A 16,213-nucleotide genomic window follows, 5' to 3' on the forward strand; every position below is an offset into this window, starting at 1 on the left:
GAAGTCCATCTAAAAGGGTTCTCATCTCTGCCACTGAGTTTGTGCAGATATTATAGTAATTTGCAAAAGCTCCAATCAGGTTACCATTGCAGTCCCGAAGAATTCCGCCGCCTGCCCCTATGCCTGGATTTCCTTTATTGGCACCATCAACATTATGCTTAACAGAGTGAAAAGGAGGGCACCAATAAATTGGCTTGGGAACTTTCTGAGAGGAACCGGAGTACCCAATCCGCAAAATCTAAAGCATTAGCTCATCTTTCATCGATGGAGCCTTCTTGAATTTAGATGGGTAAGGGATTTCTCTCAACTAGGACTTTACCTTTTTAATGATAGTAGTTGCCGTTCACACATCCGACCCATGGCGACGATTATGTCTTTCCTTCCACAGTTCCCACACAATTCCTTTAATATAATCACATATACTAGCCCTACCAGCTTGAGAATGCCAAAAAATAATTCTCTCTCTAATATCTTGGTATTGTAGAATTTCCACATCTTGCAAGTTACCAAAAAATTCCCAAACCTTGGAGGCCGTGATACCTATTGCAAGAATATGGGAAGCTGTTTCTCTCCAGGGATCCTACAACAAAGACATAAAGATGAGGAATTCCCAAATTCATTAAATTGTCATCTGTTGGAATTTCGCCATTCAAAATTTGCCAGGTAAAGAAACCAATTTTCGTAGCAATAGATTTATTCCAAATCCAAGATGCATAAGGAACCAATGGCGATCTAATACGAATCACATTCCATGCTGATCTAACGGAAAAGATGCCATCAAAAGCTGGTTTCCAAACCATTTTGTCCATCCTATTCGATAATTTAATATTGCTATTTAAGATTTTCTCACAAATCACCTGATTATCAATGAGGTTGACAGTTCCCAGGTCCCAATGACCCTCATCAGTTAGGACATCCTTGATCTGTGTATCCAAGTCCACATTAATGGCACCATCCACTGAGTCAATAAGAGGGTCCTCCCCTAGCCAATCATCCAACCAAAAAGAGACATTCCCCTGTCTGACCATCCAAACAGAGTGGGCTAAAAGGTAGTTCTTTAGGTCAATTAGATCCCGCCAAGTTTTCGCCCGCCCATGTCGCCTCCCTAGGCAAATATGATATGGTTATTGTTTAAGAACTTAGCTTTAAAGAAATGGCTCCACTGGGAGTTTTTTGATAAGATACACCAATAATCCTTTGAGCCTCATAGAAAGACTAAAATTCTCTAGGGACTGGACACCAAGTCCACCCTCCTCCATTGGTCTACAGATCTTATGCCAACTAACCCAATGATTTCGCTTCCCATAGACAGACTCCCCCCACAGAAATCCGGCACAAATAGAATAAATTTTTTTCATCACCCCTTTAAGAATAGTAAGACAGAATATGGATTGGCGTAGATGATAATATATGCTTTAATAAAATCAGTCTACCTCCTGAGGATAGCATTTTACCTTTCCAGCCTGCCGCTTTTCTCCGGACTTTCGTAAGAACATCTTCAAAGTATGACATTTTTAGCCTTCTAGTATAAATAGGAGCGGCCAAATAAATAATAGGTAAAGATTCAAAGCCAGTTAAAATCCCCAACCATTCTTAACCGGGCTTCTGAAGTATTGGAGTCCATGATAAAACAGCTTTTATGGCTGTTCACCCGCTGACCAGAATATTTTTCGTAACGGCTAATCAAACCCATAATCTATTTTAATGAAGACTTTAATCCTTTAGAAAAATAATTGTGTCATCAGCAAAAATACTATGAGAAATACCTGGGCATCCACGAGGCAGGTGGAAGTAGCTGGTTCTTCCTTCTGCAAAGAGAGCCCTAAGCCCCCTTAATGAAGAAGGGGTCAACTAAGAACCACTCTACAATAGGATTGATGATATGTTGCAAGAAAAAATCAAATTAGAAACAAAAACAGGACTAGTAACTTAGGCACCGTTTGACAACGTTACTAGTGTTTCTGTGCCGGTTCTGACTCAAAACGTATTTTGGTGTTACTGTTACCAGAATAACATTACTAGCTTCCTGAAAGGTGTTTGATAAACCTGTTCCAGAAACGTATCCAGAACACTATTAATACTGAAAGATGTTTGATAAAACCTGTTTCTGTAACAGTTTTGTATTGATTAATATAAATTACAAAATTGCCATTAATAGTGTAATACATATAAAGTCAATGATGTTAGGACATTAAAATTTATTAAAAATCTAAATAAAGTGTATATTAAATAAAAAGACAGAGATACACTAATAGGTTACTATAAATTACAAAAATGCCATTAACACTATAAATTACAAAAGTTTATGGATCAATTAGACATACAATAGTTTTAAAGAATACAAATTGGAAATGTCTCATTCGTTGTTGCATCTTCAAAACCAGAGAAGCAACAAAATTCATTCAAAGTTTCAAACTATCAACAAAAAAAGAAAAGAAAAGAAAAAAAACACAGAGAAGCAAACATTGTATGATGCTCATGATTGTCTTCTGTGAACAGTTGAATAAAAAGGGTCATGGTGGATTTGAACCACCATCCCCTTGGAACATGCTTGACACATCTTCATGTTCCAAGTGCTCTACCAAGTTGAGCTAAAGACCCAACAAGTAAAGTTTGAAATTTACAAGTAAACATGAGACCGTGCCACAAACCATGCTTCAATGATAATACCCAATTGAGACCTTGCCACAACCATTCCTAATGTTCTCGCATGTATTGGTTAAAAAGAACTCTTGAGCAGAGGAAAAAGTAAGGATTTATTACCTCCTGATCAGACCCAGCAGCCTTCATAAATCCGACAAGGAAGACATGGGGTGTTGGAAATGTCAATCTCCATTCAAGCCTGCCCAATATTGCCTTCTCCATCCCCAATATCTGTTCTCTAGTGTATGCTTTCTCTAAAATGATAATAAAGTCATTGACATGCAAAAAATCACAAGTAGCCAACATGCACCTCCCTTTCATAAGGCTGGAGGTACCCCTTCATCGTGCACCCTCCTGAGTCCCAAACCCATTTTTTGCGGTTTGCCCAATTCAAGACATTCGAATAATCACCAAAGTGGTGGTTATTCTTTAAAATGATAATTTATTCAATATGATGCATAGTATAAGGCAGCACTAGAGTTAAAGAAATGTTGAAGAGTTCTTTAAAATAATTTCTCTTTTTCTCTGACTGATTGACAGCACTAGAGTTAAAGAGAAAGAGATGGGTTTGGTTTTGTGATGACAATTGAGACTTGAGACAGAGACTATATGGTGAGTGTAACATTGTAACTGGTCCATTTTGGATTAATAATCTGAAATAAACAATAACAGAGACAAGTGTAGGAGAACTAAACTAGAACCTGAAACCATCAGAGAGACGAGACAAAAGGGAAAACAAACATCTCTCTCTCTCTCTCCCTCAGTCACTCAATGAATCGTGTCACAATACAGGAGAGGGCTTGAAATATCTTCTCAAGTTGAAGCAAATGTTGCTCAAAGGATCCCAAGTGGTTCAATTTTCAGATATGATATCCAGTTGTGTGTTATAGCTTGTCCATTAATGTTTTACTAATTAAATGTGTCTCTATCTATCTGTCTAACCATCCATCATTCTCAAAGCTTGCAGCTTTTCTTCATGAGATCTGATATGATAAGATCTATCCATGATAGCTATTGATCCTACCAAAGTATCTCATTCTGCTAATCATATTTTGTTGGATAAGTCAAGACTGTCTGTCATCAAGCAAATATTAACTATTAGGATAAGTTTAAAGTATGTCATCAAGCAATATTATTAAGACACATGCATTCCTTTGAGTGTAGATAAACAGATTAGAATGGGATAAGACAGTTTTTAATTTGCATATATCTTTTAACTGTTGAACTATATCTCTTTCTCTTTCTTTCCAGGTTTAATTCTCTGTAGAAAATGTTTGGGTCATTTAAGGTGTGCTATTATTGGGCCTTTATTGAGACCCATTTTAATAGTCTTTAAGATAAACATACTCATAATTGGATCAAATTTTTAATGGGTCCAAACCTAATATTATTACAAATGGCTTCTACTGTTAGGTCCAATCCATCAGATTTATGGGAGCTATGGAATCGAAATATAACAGGTAGCCCACCTACCATTTGGTCATTGATCATGAAATATGGAGCATTTACCTGTGCAATATACTATCATATCCCAAGAGCCAACTCTTCTTTTAGTCTTCTATAGGTGATTACATTAGAGGTTACTTAAATTAACAGGAATATTAAAGTATCAGTGGGAAACTTTAGAAAATACAGAAATCATGAAATCATTGAAGTCAACTTTTAGAAAATGAGGAAAAAATATTTTGGAGTGGAATTAATGTTCCCAAAAATGTAAAGACCTCCAACCCCCAAATCATATCTGTTAATTCCTACTCAAACCCATTCTGCCATCCATCAATAAGAACCATAGAAACATCATCATCTTCAAGCAAGCAAGCAAACAAACAACTTGCAAACACAGTATCCCTTCCCCATCCCAACCCATCCCAGAGCATCCTATACCTCCTGCAGCCTTTCCCTCTTACTCAAAAGCAAAGACAGCCCCCTATCTCTTTTAGGCTGTCCTAAACCATTCATCCATCACAGAAAAATTAAGTACTAAATTCTTACAAATTTACCATAGTAATCCTAGCCTTTATGGGTTATCATTTGCTCTGCATTGACTATCAACTCTAAAAATTATTTTAACCCAATTAAAGGAAGAACAATAGTGGAAAAACTAACACAGACTTTTGTAATTTAACTACAATTCCATAAACTTTGGCCAGTCAACACAGGCAGAGAGAAAGAGAGTAATCCTAATAATAACACATTTCACACTGTCAGAGAAATCATCAGTGCATCAGAGTATGCTTCAAACACAACCAGATCTTGAATTGAAGTCCTGATGGACTCCTCCTCACTTCAGTGCCTAATCTCTCTCTCTCTCTCTCTCTTTCCGAAGCTCAGCCTCAGCGAACTCATACTAGTTTGCAAATATCAAAATTTTTCTCCTTATTATGTACCCAAAATGCCCAAAAACTACAGCATTTAACTGAGTATGAAGACATCAATTTACAGATAGACCAAGACTAACGTTTTTTAAGACAGTAGGTATATAGAGAGAGGAGAGGGTGGAACAGGTTGGAGCTAGTAGTAATTGCTTGTTTAGCTTGTGGATGCGGAAGGAGAGGAAACCGTGTAGGAGACGATGAGTTTGAATTCGAGTTCTCACTAGTGCCAATAATGTTCCCAGCATACAAAATCTACTCCAATGGAAGAGACAGGATTGAAGAGAGAAACCGTAGAGTTGAGTTTGAAGAGGGTAGAACAGTGATCGAGGATATCGTTGATGCCCGTGGCACCAAAGTTGCAGAAATCACAATGGAACTCCTTTTAAGTTGGATTTGGGCTCAAGGGAGAGGCGATGTCGGCAGCAGGTTGATTTTTTTTGTTCAGATCTAGGGTTACATAGCAGCAGGTTTCGTTGTACAGAAAACCAGTTTCATAGCAGCAGGTTTGGTTGTACAGAAAACCAGTTTCATAGCAGAGAAAGAGAGAGAAAGACAGTTACCTGGACAATGGAGGTACAGCAGCAGAGACCCTCGAGCTTGAGGTGAGGATGAAGCTTCAAGTCCCAACTCGAGCAGAGATCAGTGAGAGAAAGAGTTGCAGGTTTTGCCTTTTCGAGTGTTTGAAACTTTTGAAGCAAGAGAGAGTTGAGCGAGAGATGAATGACTTCGCGTATTGCAAGCGTTTTATCGGGTAACAGTTTTTGTTAAAAGCCACAAAACAGTAAAAACAACAAATAGTTATGTCAAAAACGTTTTTTTGGGCATAAATTGTTAAAAATTTTGATTTTTGTTATCAAAAACACTTGAAACAAAACGGATTTATCAAACGGTTTTTCTGTGCCATTTGTGTGCTGGGAACATTATTGGCACAGAAACAACAGAAACAAAACGTTGTCAAACGGTGCCTTAGTAAATAAGAACCAAACCAGCCATTAGTTTGGGCTCAAGTCTGGATCAAGTGGAAGTCTTGTTGAGAGGAAGTTCTGCAGCAAATTGATGTAATTCTGATGGTCAGAAGTGGGGTTATGAGATGGGAATGAAAATAAAAGGTTGGTGCTGTAGAACAATCTGGCCAGCAGACTAGGCTGGTACTGGGATCGAGTGGGCTCCTTGTGATTGTGATTCAATCCTCCAAAGCTCTGCTGGAACAGAGTTCAGACTTAAGAGAAAAGTTGGTTCAAAAGTTGCAGGCAGCAGGGCAGAAACAGATCTTCAGAGGTGAGCCTCGATTCTTCTTCTGGTGATGATTAGCAGCAGTGGTCAAGAGGTTGATTGGAGGATCACTTCTGGTCTTCAGCAGCAGTTGTTTGCTTACAATAGAAGTCTCACAGAACACAGCAGAAGTATGGCTCGATTGGGTGTAGAAGACAGTGAGAAGAAGGGAATAAGAAAATAAAAGGTAAAGGGTGATAAGGAGATTTGGCTCTCTCAGTCCTAGGGGTTTCGGCTCTCACCAGCCAGGCCTCTCAGCCCTTCATCCACACAATAGGACAATAAACTTTGCACAAAAGGCATGTTCTCATTCATCATAATCGGTGGTTGGGGAGCCTCTAAGGGCATTACATATTTATGTGAGCCAAGCTTGCCTTACAAGTAAGACAAAAATTAGAAACTTGCAAGAAAAGGAAACAAACTAAAAATAGAAACTTCTAAATAAAAGTTAAGCCTACTTTCTAAATTTGGAATAAACTAAAGAGCTAAGGTTGCTTTTAATAGACAACCACAAAATATCTAAGAGAATAATTCTAAAAATAGAAACTAAAGTAGACTCCTAATTCCCACACAAACAAAATTCACCCTTCTAAAAAGTCTTCACACGATCTGGTCCTAGGCCTCACAGAATCTTCAATATCTCACCAAGGCAAAATAAGGGGTTGTGATACTGTTCACGTGAACAGTGTTTTGGCATTTTTTTCTTCATATGTTGTCCTACATCAACCCTGCTTAGAACCTCTTCTACCAGGAAAAATAGGTTAGGCGCTAACGAATCCCCTTGGCGAAGACCTCTCGTTGACTTAAAATAACCTGTTTGGCCAGAATCCATAACCACCAAGACCAGCAATTATTAAGTGTTTTTTCAATTAACCTAATCCAATCCTGACTGAAACCGAACTTTTCAAGAACATCCATCTAAAAATTCCACTCAATGCGGTCATAAGCTTTAGCCATGCCCAATTTCTAGATCACATTCCCCCCTCTTGTTTTTCGAGTGAGGTCCTGAACTAGCTCATGCACCAAAGCAATGTTATTGGGTGTATGTAACCAAGAGTTCAGTTGAACCTTTTTCTCTCCTATAAGGCTGCCTAGCCACACCAGAATTTGAACCCAAAAAAAATCTTTCTTTGAAAGAGTATATCCTATGGATCTCAAGTGGGCTGTGGACTCAGCAAATTACATCCAAGGTGGATCTCCTTGGTGGTGGCATTGGTGGATCTCTAGTTGCCACCAACCTATCCACATCATCTCCGTCATCTCTTTTTACCTTTTCTTTTTTAGGTTAATCTCTTCAGCCCATCAACATCAACATCAACATCAATCGAAATTTCCAAGTAAGGCAGCCTACGAATTATCCATCTCACTTCTCAACTTCTCTTTCATCCTCTCTCTTTGGCAGCCTATATTTCCATAAACTCCCCTCATTCGTGGTCCTTTTCTGTACCCTCCATTGAACCAGATTCGATCTTGGCAGCAGCCTTATAGGTCAGCACCAGTTAATCCCTTCTTTTGTCTCATCCACCAAAATGATATCATCGGCGAAGAGCATACACCTGGGGACCTCGTCTTGAATGCTCTTGGTTATATCCTCCATGATAAGCACAAAAAGGTAAGGACTTAAGGTTGAACCCTGATGTAATCCTATCGTAATTGGGGATTCCTTGCCCTAACCTCCCATAGATCTCACACTAGTTACTACGCCCTTATACATATCTTTAATGACATCCACATATTTGCTTGACACCCCTCTCTTCACTATAACATGTTGGATTAGATCTCTAGGAACTCGGTCATAGGCTTTTTCCAGGTCGATAAAAGACCATATAGAGATCCTTCTTGTTATCTCTATATCTTTCCATGAGCCTCCTCAATAAGTATATCGCTTCTGTCGTGGATCTACCTGGCATAAAGCCAAATTGGTTAATCGAGATATGAGTCTCTCTTCTCAAACGGGCTTCAATAACCTTCTCCCATAGTTTCCTAGTGTGACTCATCAGCTTTATGCTTCTATAGTTATTACAATTTTGGGTATCACCTTTATTTTCGTAGACTGGGACTACAATGCTTTTCTTTCATGCATTTGGCATCTTCCTTATGTTCATAATCCTGTTAAACAGATTGGTTAACCAATAAACCCCACAACCTGCTAGGATTTTCTGTACTTCAATTGGAATCTCATCTGGGCCTGATGTTTTGCCTGCTTTAATCTTTCTTAAGGCTTCATTAACATACGCTACAGTAACCTTTCGTACATGTCTATGATGTGTGGTGTCTTGTTAAATAATTTAATCGTCAGGGTCATTTCTACTCAACCTATCTCCATTTAGTAGGTCACAAATATACTCATCCCATCTCTTCCCATTGTCCTTATCCCTTACCAAAACTCTTCCGTCATCACCCTTTATACATCTCACCTGATCGAAATCTCTACTCTTCCTTTCTCTCGTTTTAGCTATCTTATATATTGTTTTTTCCCTTCTGTTGTGTTTAGGTTGATATAGAGATCCTCATATTTCTTGGCCTAGCTATCCCCACGATTTTCCTAGCTTCGTTTCTGGCATCATTATACCCTTTTTTATCCTCTGTTTCATTAGTCTTTTGCCAAGTGTTAGTTGTCAAAGTAGTAAGGCGACCCAAGGCGGTGGAGGCGTGCCTAAGCGTTTAGGATACAAAGCGTCCGCCTAGGCAACTACGACCAAGGTGCCCAAGTGTTATTTTTTATTTCCCCTCTTTTCTAACATTATTTAGTATGCTACAATATATACCTTATATCATCAAAAATCAACATTAATCCACATCAAGTCGTCAAAAATCAACATTAAGTCACATCAACATAGAACTAGAAGAAAACAAAGCTGAAGAAGCAAGCTATTGGAAGTTTAAAACAATCAAAATATACATTTGATTCATACTGTTCTTGGAATTGGTCATTGTCCTGGTATTGCTAATCTCACATTTGGTTTATACTGTTCTTAGAAATATGATCTTATCTATAAATAATTAAACTGCTCGCAATTTAGAGATTTTTTTTTGTTCTCTAAGAAGTTTAACTGGTCATATGATCTTATTTTTACATGAGACTTTTGTATTAGGTCGAACACAAAACCTGCTTTCCAATAAATCCAAGATTGCTTAAATCTGATTTGTATTGGAGTTATGTTCCGGTCAAACCTTTTTTGATATGCACAAATGATGTCAAAATTGCTCTGAATCAAAATATTTCTTTATATATCAAAACAAATGAAAATTTTACCGCACTTTTGGTGTTACTTGGTTGCCGAGTTCCTCGGGTTCCTTTAGTTCCAAAGTGGCTTGGGATCTCATTCGTGCTTGTGGTCCATTAGCTCCTTGGAGGAAGCTTGTTTGGTTCAAACACCGTATCCCTCGTAATAGCTTTACAGCTTGGAGAGTCTTTTCCAACTGCCTTCCAACGCAGTCCTTTCTCCGCTATCGGCACATCTCGGTTCCCCCTAATTGTGGTCTTTGCTAGAATGCGACTGAGAATTCCAACCATCTCTTCTTTGCATGCCCTTTCTCCTCTTCCATTTGGAAAGGTATCCTTGCAAGATGCTGGCCAAGCAATCGTAGGATTCTTCCGTTTGACAGAGAATGGATTTGGATTGATATGACTTTTGGTGGCTCTACCCTGTGCGACATGGTTGGAAAGCTGGCTTTTTATGCTGTCATCAATCACATTTGGATGGAACGTAATATTCGAAAATAGACCACCAAATCTCGATCTCATCAACAGATTTGGGATTCCATTTCTTTTGAAATGAAAGCCAAACTTAGTTCGGCTGTTCCCTCTATTTGTATTGACTCCCCATGGAACAGACTCATTGTGGTATTCTGGGGTCTATCTTCTATTTCTCTTCGAGCCTCGAACTCCCCTGTTTGAGTCTTTGGCTGTTTATTTCTCTTCTTCTCCCTCTTATTCGAGGGTAGTTGTACTTTTTTTCTTTCTTTCCTCTTTGGTAATGAATTATTTTATTCACCAAAAAGAAAAAAAGATTTATGGAATTTTTGTATTTGAGAAAAATTCCAGCATTAGAAAGCTAAAAATTTCACCTACCGCCAAAAATTCAGTTTTTGTTCTTGAACTGGGGGGTTGACTTTTTATTCTAGACAACTGTGCTTAAAACACATTTTCTTGGTCTTAATAGCTTCTTGGACCTCCTCGTTCCACCACTAAGTCTCCCTAAGGGCCTTGCTGAAAATCTGACATTGATCCAATGGCTGGATCAGAAAATATGGATCAATCCTAGTTGGACTAGAAGGGTAAAACTGTAATTTGATAAACCAGATTAGGATTCAGAAAAGAGGAAAGTAATGAGCAATCAATTACCAATAAATAGCATAAGAATCAGCAATAACAGTTTAACAGAACTAATTGATCAATTCAATGCTCGGGTGGCCGAATTCAAATTGAGGAACAAAGGACAGAATTGGAAAAACTGAAATAAGTTCAGATCAGCAGGTCTGATCTGGGTCAAAATCTTAATCGAGTTCCTCTTTTAGGGTGAAGAATAATTGATCAAATTTTGGCAGATTCTAATGACTGGATTCTCCTAATTGAAATTCATGCAAAAAAAAAGTGTAACGTATGAATCTCAACTATAACCCGAATTGCAGAAAATTAATTAGAACCGTAACTTACTGTAATCGATGGAAGGGAAGAAGATGTAAGAATAATAAGATAGAAAAGCACCCGGGCTTCACACCGCAAGGTGGTTGGATGGACATCAACCTGCCTTGATCAAACACATGGGATTCTTCACCAATGGAGAAGGAGAGCAGCAGTAGCAGCTTTGTCTTTGTTTATAAAATTCGTGGGTATGCAATAGCCCATCGATTTGTTTTTATTGACAAATATAATCAGAGTTAGAATTGGATAACGAAAATCTTAACCGACCTCAACTTGTACAAGACACAATCAGCCTTATAATCCTAATTTTATACAAGGATGATGTAATTAATCAATTATGTTGCAACATGTCATTTGCAACTTTTGATGGTCATCATTAAATTTTTTCTTTCCCCTTGCCCCTTAAGCTCTTAGCTCTGATGTTTGGGACTAAGTACCAGTGGAACACACACTTGTTTAGAGAAAGGGCAGAAAAGCGGGGAAAGGGGTGTCAGTAAAGGAAAATTGAGATATTACTTCTGAACGTCAATTGAAATTGTGTTTGTGGTGGAATTTTGTCCATGTAAATATATACAATTGTTTTTTTTTTTTTTTGGGGGGGGGGGGGGGGGGAAGGAGAAGAATGGGGCTTCAACCCTTGTTTTGGACACCATACACGTATCAACTAATTTGGCAGCTGAGCGGCTGAAAATGAGCTCACATGTTATAGTACATTGGATCTTACTGCTTGTTCTAATGTTCACCGTGACAGAATGAAGCATCATTGGATTGATCTGGTTCCGATTGTTAAACTATCGGGTTTTCATGGTCTGAACCCCCCCTCCCGACACACACACACACAATTCATACAATGTGTTGTCGGCTGTTCAGCTGCTGCCATTATTAACCTGTTATATTTCGCTTACCTGGAATAATAGTTTCCTAATATTGCTTCCTATTTCTTCTATTTCCAGGATAAACGGGATGTTTCTGGCAGCTAATCTTCCCATTTGGTCCGGCCTGGTGAGTTAGTGACAGATGGGGTTTCTCTTTTATTGTAGATTTCATTCTGTGGGTTACTATTTGCCTAGATTTTGCTTACTATACAAGTAGAGACCATGTCAAAGTTTTTGGTGCTGAAATGCTGGAATTAGCAAGAGGTTCGATTTGATGATGCAGATTTTTGCCCTAATTGGAGGTCACATGGGAGTATTGTAGTTTATACATCTCATTCTTTCTTGAAATTTGAGTAGCCCCACCCCCCCCCCCCCCTCAACAATAATTATCACCGCTAATTCGCTGCCCGCTCCAATTTTCTCCAACTTCTTACATAGAAGCGGAAATGGCCACCCTACCCCACCTTGAGCAGTGTATTCGGGCAGGGGTAGGATGGTCATTTTCACTCCTATGTAAGGAATTGAAGCGGACAGCAAATTGGAGGGGATAACGATTCCCTCCCCACCCCCTCTCCCCCCCCCTTCCTGTCTTTTTTTTTTTTGGGCATTCAATATCATGTAGTTTAAACGGCTATTCAGGTGTAGCGGATCTTTTGCTTTACTAATCGGTAGGCACGGTTTGCACCTTTCCTAAGTGCAGATACTTTCTAGCATTTTCGGGAGATGGAACCATTTAACACACAATTACCATAGTACCTTTGAAATTTTGCTTTCATTCCCTTCTACATACAACCTGGCACCCATTCTGGAGTGGCGGCTGTATAGTATAGGGGCGTCGTGTTGAATGCTCAATTCAACAAGTTATTGGGACCACCAATCATCGTTCATATGGGATGATCGTGAGCGTATTTAAATTGCTTTTGACTCAATGGAGACGCAGGTACAACACTCTAGAGAACAACGCCCTTCATTTTTTTTTATGGGTGACGCTCTTCTCAAGTCCGTTTGAGAAGAGATTCATATCTCGATTAATTAATTTGGCTTTATGCTAGATAGATTCATGATAGAAGTCATATATTTATTGAGGAGGTTCATGGAAAGATATAGAGATAGCAAGAAAGATTTTCATGTGGTCTTTATCGATCATTTGATGATATTTCGAACAATATCAATGATCTTGATTACATGTTCTGTTTATTTTTAGTTTATCAACTTTATAGTGTAATAATATACAATTATCAATTATATGTTTTTATTTTGCCAATACTCTTGTATTTATAGCGTATGTAATGCAAAATGATAAATTAATCAAAGCGATTAAAAAAAATTATATTTGAGATAAAACAGAGAATGACCCCTGACCGTAATAATTTTTTCATTTTGAGGAGGGTATTTTTTTCTGCTTCATTTCCCCAAGTTTCTCTAATAGAGGGTGTTGGATCTTACCGAGGTAGTGTGTTCGGACAGGGGTAGGGTGTTCATTTCTGCCAATTCTATTAGAGGAACTTGGGGAAATGGATCTGCCCACAAAATGGAACAGATAACTTGAGGAGGCATATCGATCCATCCTCCAAGAAACTATAACTGTTCCGTACAAAAGGTCTTCTTCACTCTTTTATCATTGCCAAAAGGAGACGGATTAATGTGTCATCATATTACCTCAACTACCATCTCCATACTGAGCAGGCACACTCTTTCTACTCGAGTCTTCCTGAATGCCTTCCACTTTTTTTTTTGTTTGGTTAAAATCCTCAATGCCTTCACTTAATGTCTTTTCTCGCTCAACTCAATAAAGATACGTGAAACAAACTCGCAAATACGGCTCACCCCAGAGAATGACGGACCATTTTATGTATATTCTCTAGAAGTCATGCACTCATGCTACCTACCCTGGCATTCTGAGCACTCGTCACCTTGCCTCCTCGACTGGAGCCAATACTGATCTCCTTAATCAATTTGGATCCTCTACTGCATGATGTCCGTTCTGTCGCCGTGCTTCTCACACAGGCAGCACGCAATAACCGCCCTACCCACTGCCTGAGCCTCCTGCCTGAGTGGGGTATGGTAATCATTGCATGCCTGCCTGTGTGAGGAAGCACGGCGGCAAGACGGGCAGCGTATAGTAGAATCCCTCATTAATCCCTTTCCAATTCTAGCCCTTGCAAAGTTTCAACTACCCATTCATTTTAAGATGTGAGAGAGGGTTGGGCATGCTGTTAGCATCGATAAGCTAGCATCATGCACCAATAACAGGATTAGACACAGAAAGGCAAGAGAATCTTTTCCAAAATGGAGAAGAAAATGACACATACTACGCATCCTGGTGACGTGCCCAACCTTTCCCTTGAAGATATATATGTGTGCATCATCGCCACTGTCTCCTTCACCTATGCGCCATTATTTGTTTCACCCTCAACAGGCGCATCTCATTAATTAAGCCCAGCTCCCTTTTAACTTTTCCTGTAGATATCTTCCTATTGACATACAGTAAATCATATACCTAACTTTGTGGTGTCTCCAATCCAGAGTACAGAGTCCAGACTCCCCACCAATACCTTGCCACCTCCTGCCTTCATCCTTACTCCCTTAATACTAAGTAACAGTCATAAATTTTTATCTATTTTTTATGATATTATGCATGGATTAGATATATCATGATCAATTCCTCAGAAAAAAATGGGCTTCCACAATGGAATCTGATAAGTTAGATTTCGAGGTTTTTCATGATATTATGCATGGATTAGATATATCATGATCAATTCCTTAGAAAAAAACGATGTCTTCCACAATGGAATCTGATAAGTCAGATTTTGAGATTTTTCATGATATTATGCATGGATTAGATATATCATGATCAATTCCTCAGAAAAAAATGATGTCTTCCAAGTAAACTTGCTTGAACATCTCAATCAAATCTATATTAGCAGAGTATCGAGTCTTAACCCCCCCCCCCCCCCCAACCAAAATATCCTTTCACACCCCAAGCTCATCAAAAAAAAAAAAAAAAATCCCAAAGAAAACAACAGCCCATGCTCATCAGGAGGTTCCTTAGAAAAAAATGATGTCTTCCACAATGGAATCTGATAAGTCAGATTTCGAGATTTTTCATGATATTATGCATGGATTAGATATATCATGATCAATTCCTCAGAAAAAAATGATGTCTTCCAAGTAAACTTACTTGAACACCTTAATCAAATCTATATTAACAGAGTATCGAGTCTTAACCCCCCCCCTAACCAAAATATCCTTTCACACCTCAAGCTCATCAAAAAAAAAAAAAAAATTCCCAAAGAAAACAACAGCCCATGCTCATCAGGAGGTCACGATTGCCGCCCCCCCCCCCCCCCCTATATAGGTATATATATATATATACATAATAGCTCCCAAGGACCCAATCTCTCCCTCCCCAAAATAGAAATAAAAAATGTCAAGAATGGGATTCGAACCCATGCCCTTTCGGACCAGTACCTGAAACTGGCGCCTTAGACCAACTCGGCCATCTTAACATTTGCGCAAAATAATGGTACACAGATTTAAAATAAAATATTTACCCACTCTTCGTAACTGTTATGCATAACTTTCTATGTTGCTTGTCAAAAGGGATAATTTTTCTGCGCTGACGTTGAAAAAAATAAAGCATTCAGCTTCTGTTGTAAATTTCATTCCATTGACGTGAAAAATGGGCCCCTAAAAATAGAAAGAAAAAAATATTATTGTTAAAATTTTGTACAAGAATTTCAATTCAAAACCGATTTGATCTATTATAACACAACACCAACTCCAAGTAAGATTAAAATGTTGTGTTTTTCAGTCAAAATATTTCCTCCCTATGCGAACAAAGATTTATAAATTACTTGGGATGATGGAGCTCTCTCCATCCTTTACGTATCTTGTGGCCCCCTCTTCTTAAGAAGGCCAAAAAAGAATATTTTCTGCATTTGATTCATAAAGTGCAAAGTAAACTCACATCTTAGAAATCCACCCTCATTTCATAAGCTGGACGCTCAATTTTAATCAAGTCAATGTTGGGGTCCATGTCCACTTATTTAATGTCCCATTTTCTTATCCATAGAAGTATTTGTTCTTCATTTGACTTTGTTAATGCAAACTTTTGGAAGGGGGGAATCCAAAAAGGGAAAAAAATTACCTTGATTTCCTAGACTCAGATGTGTAAGCCAAAATCCTACGGCGACATGGTTTTTCACTTGAGTCACATTCATAACGAAACCTTGCTTATGCGTCTAAGATGGAGACTTGTTACTCAGCCTAATACACTTTGGGTATGTCTTTTGAAAGCTAAGTATTTCCTATCTGGTACTTCAATCAAATTATACACTAAAAAGATGGTCATGTGTGTGGAATAGGGTTACATCTGTTTTACCCATTTTAAGGAACCT

The 16,213-nt window shown here is 38.5% G+C and overlaps 1 protein-coding gene and 1 non-coding gene across 2 annotated transcripts in view; one reads left to right on the top strand and one right to left on the bottom strand.

Moving 5' to 3' along the window:
* The window catches only part of LOC122653808 (U2 small nuclear ribonucleoprotein A'-like), a 47,483-nt gene extending 35,565 nt beyond the window's left edge, over positions 1–11,918 (top strand). Inside the window, exon 8 of the mRNA XM_043847750.1 lies at positions 11,892–11,918. Coding sequence (XP_043703685.1) covers positions 11,892–11,918 — 27 coding nt within the window. The remainder of the gene's footprint in view (positions 1–11,891) is intronic.
* A 3,323-nt stretch (positions 11,919–15,241) lies between these two features.
* TRNAL-CAG lies at positions 15,242–15,322 on the bottom strand. The gene has a single exon. It is a non-coding gene; the product is annotated as a tRNA-Leu (tRNA).
* Positions 15,323–16,213: the final 891 nt, after the last annotated feature.

Source organism: Telopea speciosissima, chromosome 3, assembly GCF_018873765.1.
Source record: "Telopea speciosissima isolate NSW1024214 ecotype Mountain lineage chromosome 3, Tspe_v1, whole genome shotgun sequence".
NCBI classification, from domain to species: Eukaryota; Viridiplantae; Streptophyta; class Magnoliopsida; order Proteales; family Proteaceae; genus Telopea; species Telopea speciosissima.